This window comes from Scomber scombrus, chromosome 7 (assembly GCF_963691925.1).
Source record: "Scomber scombrus chromosome 7, fScoSco1.1, whole genome shotgun sequence".
Taxonomy (NCBI): Eukaryota; Metazoa; Chordata; class Actinopteri; order Scombriformes; family Scombridae; genus Scomber; species Scomber scombrus.
The window spans coordinates 23185853-23200070 of NC_084976.1; the positions used below are offsets into that span (position 1 = coordinate 23185853).

A 14218-nucleotide genomic window follows, 5' to 3' on the forward strand; every position below is an offset into this window, starting at 1 on the left:
GGTTTTATTTTCCGAGTGAATTCCCCTGTTCACTGACACAATAAAGTCCCTGCAGACGTACTGGAGTTAGATTGTTTTGGAGGCAAATATCAATAAGTGAACTATAAAAGTTAACTCTCAGCACCACAGTTGAGGCTTTCTTGAATTGATTGAGTAAAAATAGTGATTTCCATAATATGCAGAAACACAAACTATCTTGCAAAGAAAGTAATGTGTTGTGGTTTTTCATCAGGAGCCAGGAACACTTCATTAGGTTTTTTTACTCTCAACTACCACTAACATCTTGCTCATGATTTAGGAACATTTATACAGATTTTGTATTATATAATTCCCTCTTTACTCCTTGTTATTGTTTTGAGCTGTTGCGCATGGTGATTGTTTGAATGTTGTGCGTAAATGTCCCTAAATGAGATTATTTTTACATTTCCACTCTCGCCCACTAATGTGAAAACCAGATGAGTTGCTGTATGAATCAGACATTAGCCTCATTGTGAAGTAGTAGTACCAGTAGTAACTACAATATATGCCACTTCAGTGAATCATACCCATCCTACTTCCCTCAAACATAGATTTTCATAAACATCTGCTATAAATAATGCTACGTTATCTTTAAAAAAAACCCTCTAATAATTCATCTTTCTTTCTGTATGTGTGTGTGTGACTTTGATGCTGTTTCACATCACTTTTTTATGTATACACTTTGGTTACAGCGTCCTCTTGTGGCCAAAAACCAAAACCAAAAAAGCTGTGCGTAACCGGAACCTTTGGGTAGGTGACATCCCTTTTGCCACCATCACGGACATGTTTTGGTGTAACACACAACATCAGTGTGGTGGTGGTGGTGCTCGAAGTTGTCGCTGTTTCAACATGTGTATGTCAAATTGCAACTGGCTCGCTCGTTTAAACACTGTACTATAATTGTAAGTAATGGTTAATATTGTTATTTTCGCTCGTTTGGCGCTAACTAAAACCAGCGTGACTTTTAAAAGGTGATGATTTATAGCTCGTCCTTCACTCGTTAGCATTAGCTCAGTCGAGATAGCATGTCAACAAACTTTGCACTTTGCTCTTAACTACTCCCAAACACTTTTATATGTCTTTAAATAGCCACATATTCAATTTTAAATGTCTCCAGATGTGTTTATTATCGCGCTCTGCCACTATTATTCATCCAAGTGCTAATGTATTTTATCCTGTCCATGCGTCTAGGTTGTGACCAGATTTCTCTGAGGTTTTTCTAGCCGTTTCTGAATCATGAGTGGCTCCAAACCAGACATCCTGTGGTCTCCTCACCATCCAGACCGCTATGTCATCTGTGACTCTGAGCTGGGACTGTATCGTATTGGACCTGTGGGCAGTGCAGAAACCAAAGCAGGCACTCTCCCACTCTCTGAAGAAACTGCTGCCACTTTACTGGCCATTAACTCTGACACTCCTTATATGAAGTGTGTGGCTTGGTATCCAAAGCATGAGCCTGAGTGTTTGCTCGCTGTGGGCCAAGCTAATGGCAGAGTGGTTCTCACCAGCTTGGGTCAGAGCCACAACTCCACATGCAAAGAGCTTGTGGGGAAAGAGTTTGTGCCCAAGCACGCTCGTCAATGCAACACTTTAGCCTGGAATCCAGTGGACAGCAATCTGCTGGCCGCCGGGCTGGATAAGCACAGAGCTGACTTCTCTGTCCTCATATGGGACATCAGCAGTAAGTTTTCCCCAGAGGCGAGCGTAGCAGCTGAGAAGATCCGTCTTTCGTCTGTGGATTTGGACTCCAGCTCAGTAGTGACCAAACCGTTGTACGAGTTAGGTCAAAACGACGCTTGCCTGTCCCTGTGCTGGCTGCTGCGTGACCCCAAGCTGCTGTTGGCCGGTATGCACAGGAACCTGGCCATATTTGACCTGAGAAACACCAGCCAGAAGACGTTCGTCAACACCAAGGCCATCCAGGGGGTGACGGTGGACCCGCACTTTCATGATCGTGTGGCTTCCTTCTTTGAGGGTCAGGTGGCCATCTGGGATCTGAGGAAGTTTGAGAAGCCTGTGCTCACATTGACTGAGCAGCCCAAGCCTCTGACTAAGGTATGATGCAGTTTCTGGGGAGATGAGTCCTGTTTTTAAAGCATTTTTTGGGCATTTTTTTATTCCTAACATGCCATTTATTGGTTACTTATAGTAGAAGTTGTGGTTATTCTTTCCCTTTCTCACCCTCAGGTGGCTTGGTGCCCGACTCGTACTGGCCTGCTGGCAACTCTGACACGTGACAGTAACATCATCCGCCTGTACGACATGCAACACACTCCCACGCCTATCGGAGACGAGACAGAGCCCACTATCATCGAGCGCAGCGTGCAGCCCTGCGAAAGTCAGATCGGCAGCTTCGCCTGGCACCCGTCCTCTCAGAACCGCATGGTGGTGGTATCGGCAGCCAACCGAGTCATGACCGACTTCACCGTGTTCGAACGCATCTCGCTGGCCTGGAGCTCCACCACCTCGCTCATGTGGGCGTGCGGCAGGCACCTCTACGACTGCGTCGAGGATGGGGCAGAAGGAGTGGAGAGCGTGATTGAGAAGGACATTGCCACCAAGATGAGGCAGAGGGCTCAGTCCAGATACGGGCACGATACCGTCCAGGTGTGGAGGAACCACCTGCTGGCGGGAGGGAACGACCCCCAGCTCAAATCTCTGTGGTCTGACCTGTTTTATATCCTTTATGAGTGTGAAAAAGTGGGCAAGCCTGCATTTTAATCATGTAATTTAAATGCAGATATCTTTATTATTAGCATTTATATCACATTATATTAACACAAGTAATTAACATGTTGTTAAAATAGATTATTAGTCAACTTTCAATTTATTCTGATGGTCTAAACCTTTGCTCATAGAAAGAAGAGCCAATAATAATCAACAATGGTGGTTGTTAAACATCTTTTTTTCCTTCCAAGATCATTTTTTACTTTTTATTTGAATTGAGTTGATGTGTTTTTATTTTAAAGGCAGAAAATGTACAGTACCAGTCAAAACTTTGGACATACATTCCCATTCACCTGAATAAGAAACTTTTGACGAATACTCTGTTATTCTGGAATAAAAGCCTTCATATCTCCAAGACAAGTAATACAATTAGTCCTAATCATTGTTTTGGTGGTAAATAATAAAAATATCTGATTAATTTCTTGAATTCAGCCGAGAAATCCAGTTCAGCTTGTAACTTGATCTGGTTTGAAATGGATTTATGTCATGTAATATAGTTGTTTTGTAGTTTTTATTGTCGTGGTTCATTGTGCATCTTTATTTGTTTCCTCTTACATGTTATGTTTAACAGCAATGACAGTTACAATTCCTATTTAAGCATCACATATGAAGCAGTGTGCAGAGGATATGGAGCTGAAACTGCAGGGGAACAAACAGTCTGTCGTCTACTCTGGTATCAAAAACATTGTGAAGACCAGCTCAGGTAAGAAATCAGACACACTGTTGGTTTTAGTTTGTTAGCCATAAATCAGAGAGAGAAAATATGCATCCTTAATTGCAAAGAAACATCAGACTTAGCTTAAATAATATTTATAAACTTGTATTTTCCTATGTTGTGAAATTGTGATGTCTTTGCTTCGACCAGGCACGACAGAGAGCCGCAGGTGCTGGAGCGGCTCGGACCGTCAGACGGATGTGTCGAGGTACCAAAGCGAGGAGCGCAGCCTCGCCCTGCGTCTCTGCGGCTGGATCAGCCGAGGGCCCGACATCGACGTGGAGCCCTTCCTGCGATCCCTGGAGCAGGAGCGCGAGTGGGAGCGGGCGGCCGCCGTGGCTCTGTTCAACCTGGACATCCGCCGGGCGATCCAGATCCTCAACAAGGGAGCCACTGCGGAGAAAGGTTAGTACTGAAAGCACGCTGCAGTGAGAGGAGAGGACAGGAAGCAGGTGTGTCTTTGAAGCCAAATGTCAGGACAGGAATGAAAAGAAGGAGGAATGTTGTAGACCAAAGATGTAATTACACATTTAATCCTTTTATATCTAACACACAAACTCCTCTAAATGAATATCTGTGCATTATCTTATGTGCTTTACCCTTTAAGGCTGAATTAAATCATGTAGTGGATAAAAATTAAGCAGTAGAAGTGAAATTTCAACCAATCACACACTGTTAATAATATTCAGTTCAATTCAATTAAATTCAAGTTTATTTATATAGCACCAAATCACAATAACCTTTATCTCAAGGCACTTTTCACATAAAGCAGGTCTAGACTGTTCTCTTTTTTTAATATTACAATAATTAATTAACTATAACTATAATAAAATAAAAACGGCCTCTGTCTGTGATCTTTTTGCATCTTTTCACTACTGTGAACTTCCTCTGCATTATTTTAAATTGTAAGGTCACATGAAATAAGCAATATTCACTTCCACTATTGTCAACTCATGACTATGCAGGTCTTTAGAGCGATAAGGCAGACGATTCAGTGTAAATCATAGAAAACACCAACAACAAAAAAACGTCAAATGAAATGAAAGTCTTCAGGAATTAAAAGAATGTAACAGCAGGAGAAGCTTTTTTCCTCTTCTTCTTCTTCCTCATCTTGTATCAGCTGCAGTGCTTTTCACACTGAGGTTAAATGAAGAAAAAAAAGAGAGAAGTCTGCTGTTTGCACACCTCTTGTGTAAGAAAAATTCCACCAATGTAGGGCAAACGTTTTTCTGCTGCGCGTTCTAATGAGTGTTTCCTGAGCAAGACTGATGGGGTGATTCATTAGACAAGGCGTGTCAACTGAGCCATCTCAGCAGTTACAGTGTGTGGTTTCTTTCTCAAACAGCAGCTGACCTAATGTGCTGATTCACATGTATACGCTGAAAACAAAGATTTACTTTAGTCTGACATGATCGCAGGTTATAGTTTTATTTTACTTCTAGTTGGATTATTATCACAAGTTAATAATCTGATTTATAGATTTATATTAGCATATCTTCTAAACTTCCTTTTGTTACTTCATGTTGCTCATATTTTAAATTTGGCCTCTAATATAAAGTTATTTATTCAGTTGTATATCACTTTGGTCATTGAACCTCTTTATAAAAATGTTGTATAATTAAACTATATATATATAAATAATTTATATTTCTGTGTTTCCTCCAGACAGTCTGTACTTCTGAAAAAGAAATCTATTCAAGGCACTTTCTACTTTAAATCCTTTTTTGTTAGTTTTGTTTTGAGTGCTACTTCCCAATAAAGGCAGCAGCGTGACCAAAGACCTGTTTTTTGTAATGTGAGCTTAGTATAAAACAAAGGCTTTAAAAAAAAAAAGCTTGTATCTAGGAGCTTATTTTGAGCAACAGATGCTAGCTCATTATGAACAATGTGTGTGTCTGTCAACCAGGGTTATTATAGTTTTTACATTTTCATTAATTTTTATTTTTATTGAGTTTTTCACTTTTTTTATTTCAGTTTAGTTTTAGTTAGTTTAACAAGCAATTAAGTAGTTTTAATTTAGTTTTAGTTTTCCAGATATTAGAAGAAGTCAAACTGAACAGGACAATAAAAAGGGCAACAACAAAAACTAAGCTGATTTTACCTGCAATTCAGTTTAGTTTTAGTTAGTTTTGCATTGTTCATTTTGGTTTTTATCATTTAAATATTTTTTTTCAGTTAACTTAATAATTTTTTCACCACTAGTTATAGTTTTAGTTTTAGTTTTAGTCAACTATATAACCCTGGTGTTAACCACTGAAACTTTCTGTTAACACCACAGCGCTGCACTTACAGTAAAACGCTGCCGATCTTGAATAAACCCGCTCCTCTTAACTTCTTCACAGGTGACTTGAACCTGAACGTGGTTGCCATGGCTCTGTCAGGCTACACCGATGAGAAGACGTCCCTGTGGAGGGAGATGTGCAGCTCTCTGAGGCTGCAGCTGAAGAACCCCTACCTCTGCGTAATGTTTGCCTTTCTCACCAGTGAGCCCGGAGCGTATGACGGCGTGCTGGTATTGAATCTCTTAATAACACCGACTCTTGAAAGCACTTTTTCTTTTTTTCAAACACTAGAAAAGTTATTGAATATAAGACGAGAAGAAAATCTGACATTTTAAATTGGCACCGTTTCTCACCTAACAGTAGTGGTTCTGTTCCCATGCCATGCCATGCCATTTTTTTTTTTTTTTTTTACATATTCTTAACACCGTTATAAATTAGAAGTTAATACTTCAGTGGTCTTTATTGGGGAAAACCACAGGTGCACAATACGAGATGTGTTTCACTTTGCCGTCAGCAGCACTGTAAGTTATAAAACACTTTTCAGAAATTGATCCTGCGCCCAGAACAACGTGTATGTGTCTGCTTTTCTCACACTCAGTTGCATCAGATTCTGGCCACCAGCTGCTGTCACATTTAACTCTTTTGACCTCATCCTGGCCGAAAAAAGATGACTCTATGATAAGAGTTCAGTGACAATTTAGTCAGTACCTCTGACTTTATTCCCTGCAATCTTGGTTTTTCTTTTAGAACTGATTAAGTGTAAATTATGATTGATTTCCCGCAGAACTGTGTCTCAGAGCAGAGACAGTAGAGACTTTTATTCTGTACTGAATGTGAGAAGCAGCTTTTACCCCAGAATTGTCATCCAAAAATGTTCATTTGAAATGACAAGAAATATAAAATTAATTGTGTCTGTTTCAGTATGAGAGCAGTGTCGCTGTGAGGGACCGAGTAGCCTTTGCCTGTATGTTTCTCAGCGATGCACAGGTAACTCTACAAAGCCAAGATGTCAACACTTATGAAACCGTCCAGCAACATTTTCTTTTGACTATTATTAGAAGTGGAAGGGAAGGTGTGTGCATGCATCATTTTTTAAATAATCACTCTGGGTTGTTTGGCCGCAGCTGCCTCGATACATCGACAAACTAACCAACGAGATGAAGGACGCAGGTAACCTGGAGGGCATCCTGCTGACGGGGCTGACTAAAGATGGCGTAGATCTCATGGAGAGTTATGTGGACCGTACTGGAGATGTCCAGACTGCCAGCTTCTGCATGCTGAAGGTACACAAACACAAATTCAGAAGAAAGGTGTAAAAGGAATCATGAGAGCAGTGCCACTTTAATTTAAAACTGAATCATCTGGAAACATCCCCAATAAGCTACAGGAAGTGAAAGTGATGTGAAAGTAGGCTACACGGTTTAATAAGTAAACTAAATGAATTAAATAGAAGACTCAACAGAAAAAAGGGAACTTTTATGTGTCTGTGTGTGTGAATACAACCTTGGAGAGATTCAGTTCACATGCTAAAATTTGCCTGTTCAATCCTAAAAGGTCAGAGCTGTGATTCTAAACACAATTACCACCTCCTATAACAATATGACGCAAGCCTCATCGGAGTGCTTTGCTCTCGTGCGCTCGTTTCTATGTAGAAATAGTGAATTTAAAGTTGTAGAGCAGGTCTGTAGGCCTTTCAACACACTACAGAACAGCTGTTTGTTTGTTTTTTTCCTGCTCAAACCTGCTTGAGTATATATTACTGCAGTATGTAGGGCATCCATCACCTACGCAGTAATTGCATTAACCCACATGCATACACATTCCTCTTGTACACATTCCACCAGAGGGATGGGTGCAGAAAGAGACAGGAAGTTGGAGCAGGTTGAAGTTCACTATCTTGTCCAAGTACATTTTGACTATTCTTTTTTGTGGCCTGCTTCCCCATGATAAGCCCAAACTGAAGTTAGCGTGTGAAATAACACTAAGAAAAAAAAACTTTGTCCTAACAGGGTTCCCCGGGTGAAGTGTTGAAAGACCCTCGAGTCCAATGCTGGATCGAAAACTACCGAAACTTGCTGGACGCGTGGAGATTCTGGCACAAACGGGCCGAGTTCGACATCCACAGAGGAAAGCTGGACCCCAGCTCAAAACCACTGGCCCAGGTAACGGATGTCGGGAGAAGATATTTAATCATTTCAGTGCTGAAATGATTGACCCTACATACAGTTAATATTCTGAATTATAGTTAGTCTCTACAATCATTCACATTCATAAATTCCCCATCAATCTGATTAATCTTGTGTAGAAAAAAAAGACATTCACAATCACTATTTTATGGTCCAGGAGAACATTTGATAGAATATGATGAATACAACAACATGCTTGAATGCAAAAAAGATGCATTTTATTTCCATTTTGCTCACATTAGGAAGTCCAGCTAAAAGAAATGTGTATGGGTGTTTTTACAGCTCTGAGGTGTAAAATGGGTCAAATTTGACTGTGAACAGTATGTAAGGGTTAATTGATCCGTTGATTGAGAACATATTACTATTTTGTTAATCAGTTATATTGTTTAAGTCCTTTATCAAGCTGGCTTCTCAAAAGGGAGGATTTGCTTCTTCTCTCTGTTGTATGCCTTTTGTAAATTTAACATTTTGAAGATTATTATTAGCTGCAGCCCTCAGTACTTTGATATATTCGTGTATTGATATATATTGACATAATGTCATTATGGGTTCTGTTAAATTACATCTTTGGAGATGCATGTTTGCTGTCTTGGTAAAACTTAAGTTTCTTGACAGAAAATGACACACTCCAGGCTCTAATGTGGTAGAGGAACTGGCAAACACAAAGCAGTCTGTCTTGTTTGTTTACTGTTAGACATTACTACCCTCACAACAAAACAGGGTGCTTATTCTGGTTATTACAGCACAAATAGTTTGTTCCAACCAGTCTGAAGCTCATAGCAACCACAGCCTTTCTCTCCAATTCCTTTCACAAAAAAACAGTGCTGTAGTTGAGTTTTTATTGTTTTGTTACACATATTTAATTTGGTAGACCTTTTTTTTGATAAAGCCTAGTAGTAAAAACGTTGAGCTGCCACTTCTCACTACCTGAGAGCATCAATGACATTCCACAGTTAAGCATGCCAGGATTACTGCTGTATTATCTCATACTTATCTCGTGCTACCCTAAAAATTAAATCCCGACAGCTGGTGAGCGTGCGCTTGTTGGTTTTACCTTCATGTTCATTGGTCCTTATCAACCGACCTCTCTGTTTGCTCTCCTACGACAGGTGTTTGTAAGCTGCAACTTCTGCGGGAAGTCCATCTCCTACAGCTGCTCGGCGATGCCTCACCAGGGCCGCGGCTTCAGCCAGTACGGTGTGAGCGGCTCACCCACCAAGTCAAAAGTCACCAGTTGCCCCGGCTGCAGGAAGCCGCTGCCACGCTGTGCCCTCTGCCTCATGAACATGGGCACACCTGTTTCCAATTGCCCAGGTAAACCGGCCTGTGCGGAGTAATGTAGGCAGATGCTCAGCTGATGTTTCCACTAACTGAGATGCATCTTGAAGCAGCTGAAGTGGCGATAATACTTAACTGAGCATTTGCTGGAGAAAATGTGTGGACTTTGATCAGCGTTTAGAGGCAGCTGCAGCTGGGATTTCAGTGGACAATAACAGTTGTCTTTATTGCAGGGATATCACTCATACCTACGTTGATAGGTAGTCAAATTTTATTGATGGTAATGTTTTCTTCTTTCGGCAGGAGCGGGGAAGTCAGATGAGAAGGTTGACTTAACAAGGGAGAACAAACTCGCCCAGTTTAACAACTGGTTCACCTGGTGTCACAACTGTCGACACGGCGGCCACGCTGGCCACATGCTCAGCTGGTTCAGGTGGGACTCTCTCAATACATCAGTGTTTCCCATTAGCTATATAGACTGTGGCGGCCCACCATAGTATAATTTGTGCCACCACAGTTTCATAGTGAGTCAAACATGTCTTTACACTCTCCAAAACGTTCAGCAAAGAGCTACTCTGCCCCTAGTGAACTAGTTGAACTTAGATAATCACTTCTGCTTTCTTTGTTTCAGAGCAGAAATATGAACATTATGTCTTTTTTTTAATGGTCTGTTTGGAACATTTATAAACTGTTTTGTGGGTGTGACATTTTTGCTGTGTCATCACCATTCATACCTATACAACCAGTAGTTAAATTACTAAAGCACAAAAATGTTTAGAGCACTTTTCTTTTTCTTTTTTTATAGATTTAACTGCTTAATTTTGCTCTCAGAGTTCAACAGAATGATGCATTTGACTTAAAAATGTGCCCCCAGACCCCCCAGTAGAGGGTCGGACTGAGGTACAACCACGATAGTCTCTCAAAATTCAGTGTAAAACACTGATGCATAAATATATAATTTTATAAGGCATTTATTAACACAGTAACTCACATCTGTGTTGTTGTAGTTTAGTTTAGTTTATTAGGATCTTCATCAGCAATTGCGCTGGGCAACAGCTACTCTTCCTTGGATCCACAAAAGAAAAACAATACAATAAAAACCCACAATATTATACAAAAATACAATACTACAACAAGAAAATGAAAGAACATGCAAGTAAGTAAAAATATATATTCAAAGCGTACAGAAAAAAACACCAGAAAGAGGAAAAATAAATAAAAAAACACAGAAAATAGAAGAATGTCATCTCCCCATCCCCATTAGGATATTAATGGGGGGGGATAACATTTCAGGATGACACACCCAGCAGTCTCCTGGCACATCATATTAATCAAAATATTACATCAAATCAAATTTACATCAAGGTGAAGCGACAACCTCACAACTCCCAAATCATACCAGAAAAAGAAAAGACAGGTCTGTGTCCATACATATACATCTATAATAATACATATGAGGATCTATACAGTCACACAAATGTACAACATTTACATATGCAGTATATATCTATTGAGAATTCATGAAGTGGATTTAAAGCTGTTTCTTAAATTGTATTTTAATTTGATTTCAGTAATTAGTCAGGTATGTAGTCAGGATGGACAACGTTACTTTACTTTTTTTTTTATTTTTTATAATTGATGTGTATGTTTCCACCTACAGAGACCACACTGAGTGCCCAGTGTCAGCTTGTACGTGTAAATGCATGCAGCTGGACACCACAGGAAACCTGGTGCCTTCAGACAGCAGCTAAACAGGAGGAACCTGTGTAGGAATCTGAAGCCAAACACCAGCCTGAAGCCAACCAGTGCAGGTTCACTGCTGTGACCCACCACGCTGACAACTGGGGCAAAGGACAAAGGGTGCCAGTAGTGTCCTTCTCTGAAGTGACTGCTCGAATACAAGGAAATTCTGTTAAGTTAATAGTCTAGTGTTGGGCTGTGCGATATGACGGTATACATATATATATATCCTGTGACGATAGAAAAGTGTCTACATTTCATATTATGCTCTGTCGTTTATTTTGTTGTGTAGCACATCACACTCTTTATGGCAATATTTTCCATCATTTGGAGTAATTTATTGCCTGAATAAATTACTCTAATTCAGCTTTTTACTCAGTATGAGTAAATTAATCTGTGTAAAAGATGGACAAGCGACAGGTGGTGCACGTTGAGAAGCTTGTACCTAAAAGAGGGGCTACTTCTGTGGCATGGAAGTGGTTTGAAACTATTTATTCATTAAATTTACAGAAAAATGTTCTATATGGTGATATGTATTGGGATATGCGATTTGGGTCATATCGTACAGCCCTAGTCTAGTGAATGTAATATTGTAACAGAGCCCGATATCAAGAAGGGAGGCAGTGTGTGTTACTGATCTAACTAACTGAATCAATGACAGAAAGGGAGCAAATGCAAACTCACTGCTCTGCTTAATGATGAAAAATCTGAAATCCCACTCAGGAGACTTACAAGAGGCTCTGCTGTAATCAGCCTCTTCCAATCTAACCTGAATCAGGATAATGGTTTTTGTTGTGATCTGTTTAAAAAAAAGAAAAAAAAGAAGAAGAAAATAATCAAAATGTCCACTCACACATCAGGTTGTTAAGATGTGATCACAGGTGCCAATACGTCTGAGCTATATTTTGTGGCTTGTGTTTTAATACGCTATTTAACGTCTGTGTTTGTCTTACGAAAGGATCTTCACATACCTCATGAAAGCATTGTTCGGGGGGGGGGGGGGGGGGGGGGTACTCCCGTCTGTTGGAGAGAGTAGCGCACAATAACAACACTCCCTTGCTCTCTTCATGTCTCTCTGGGCCACTCTTTATCTGGTATTGTGCGGGAGGGCTTCCAGTTCTACAGGGGGGGGGGTATTGGAGAAGGTAGGGGTAGTGGGGTTTTAGCGGAGAGGGAGAGAGGAGAAGGAGGAGGAGGAGGGTGGGAGGTTGCGTCTGTATTCACCAGCCCACTCCAGGCCTGTGGTCCATGAAAGAAGCTCCCCAGAAAACAGCAGCTGCTCGGCACTGACAAGACCCTCCAGATTGTTTCCCCCATAAAGAACCTCACCTGCCGGAACACTATTGACTCAAAGAGAGGGCGAGAGAACAGACAGCCTGAGCCTCACACTCCTCCCCCCCCCAACCCCCCTTCTTACACCCTCCGACATACACAGACTTGCTCTCTCTTTCTTTCTGTCTCTCTGTGGTGCCCAAATTGCACCCAGAAACTATGCATACCACACATCAATCCAAGGAAGGGCGCCGTCTGCGGGGGGACGGCCGTGTGTAAGCCGCATTGTAAATGGGTTTTCTCTTTCTCTGACACCCTCCCCACTCTGTCACTAAACCAGGGAGGCATTGTAAGTGAGAGGCGGCCTGCACCAGAGCTGGCTAAATCACTTAGTCATGGAGTAGGGAGGAGGGAGAGGAGAGGAGAGGAGGGGGGCCAGGCGGGCGGGGGGGGGTACAGGAGCTACTGTATGCTGCTTTCACCAGGATCTCCTCCTGGTGTGGGAGGTTTTATAGGCCTGCATGTCCTTTTGTGAACTATTTTGGAGTGGAGCTGACAAATTGGCAAGCCGTGTAGCGTCCCAAAAAACCGAGTGGCTGGAATTTCATCCTTTCAATGTTTCTTGTGGTTTTTGCCTTTTAAATAAATTCCGACTGACAAATTGAGCACTGCCCCCCCCATGAGTTTACATGGTTTATTTTTTCATTATCATGTTTCATAGAAACAGATGGCGTGGGTTTTCTGTCATGTGCATACTGTATCTTTGACTAAACACATTGAGTCACACATTCATTTCTCATGGTAACTCCCACAGAATCAGATCATCAATACAGGCAGGAAGATAGAAGGAGGAAAAAACCAATGAAAAACTTACATCCTCTGAACTAAATATGCTATAAAACTCATTAATAGCTGATACCGGAAGTTCATGCTTGACAGTAGTTGACACAAAAATCACCACAAATCTATAAATGTACAGATAGACATACAGCTAAAATATGGTGAAACAAAGCAAATATCTTATATATAGGTAGGTAGGAATGAAAATAAATGTATATACTGTATATTTAAACAAATGGACATTAAAACTCAGTGCAGGGTCTATATACAGGTGGATTTGTTACTGTAAATTGTGTATACAGGGTTACAAAAAGTGAACTGAAATTAATATTGTGTGTATAATGTAACTGTTAAGTAAGTTACTTTATGAGGTCCATTAGTAGTGCTGCAAAGAAAGAGAAAAGGGAAATTTGAACATCTTCAATTCCATGACAACTGGAAAGACCATCTGCTCGGGCAGATCATGTGATATAATCAAAAGCTGCAGGACAGCTGCTAATGGGCCGTGTGGTGAGACCGTGCCAGCTCCTTATTAGCTGTAGGTTGTAAACTTTCTCTGGCAATATATCTATTATGTAATATTATTAATACAGTACACACGCTAAATTCATCAGCAATACTTTGCAAAAAGTATAGTTTATATTTTAAAGGACAAGTTCACAATTGTTCAAGTGTGTTTTAAAACAACAGTCAAGTGTCCATATGGACACTAGAAGAGGTTTTCCTCACTGTAATCATTCCTCCTGTTCATAATGACTATAAAAAATGTTAAAAAATATTATCTCCTTCAAATGTGCTTTCAATGTAAGTGATGGGCTCCAGAATCCACAGTGTGTCCACACAGTCATTTTGTTCAAAAATGCATGTAAAAGTTTATCTTAAGCTTATACAGTATGAGACTTCAGCAGACTGAGTTAGTCATATCAAATGGATATCTGCCACATTTACTTTTACATACATTTTAATAGAAGAAAGCATGTCTTTCTGCCAAATTCTCTCCTCCTCCTCCTCCTCCTCTTGTTTCTGTCAAAAGTCCATAGGAAATAAGAGAGCCAATAGTGCACTCTCATTCCCTTTTAGTGACTAATTGTGCAAGTGGACAGATAGACTAAATAGTTAATACATCAACCTACTGTCACTGTTGCTCCAGTATTACAACA

At 40.6% G+C, this 14218-nt stretch overlaps 1 protein-coding gene across 1 annotated transcript; it reads left to right on the top strand.

Annotated features, from left to right (window-relative positions):
- The first annotated feature begins 833 nt into the window (after positions 1 to 833).
- On the top strand, positions 834 to 12046 carry mios (missing oocyte, meiosis regulator, homolog (Drosophila)). The gene is made up of 12 exons (XM_062421943.1): positions 834 to 920; positions 1210 to 2073; positions 2206 to 2695; positions 3350 to 3448; positions 3611 to 3865; positions 5803 to 5972; positions 6664 to 6729; positions 6867 to 7025; positions 7752 to 7904; positions 9038 to 9242; positions 9510 to 9639; positions 10867 to 12046. The coding sequence occupies exons 2-12, from the start codon at positions 1255 to 1257 to the stop codon at positions 10955 to 10957; spliced, it is 2637 nt and encodes an 878-aa protein (XP_062277927.1). The 5' UTR covers positions 834 to 920; positions 1210 to 1254; the 3' UTR covers positions 10958 to 12046.
- Positions 12047 to 14218: the final 2172 nt, after the last annotated feature.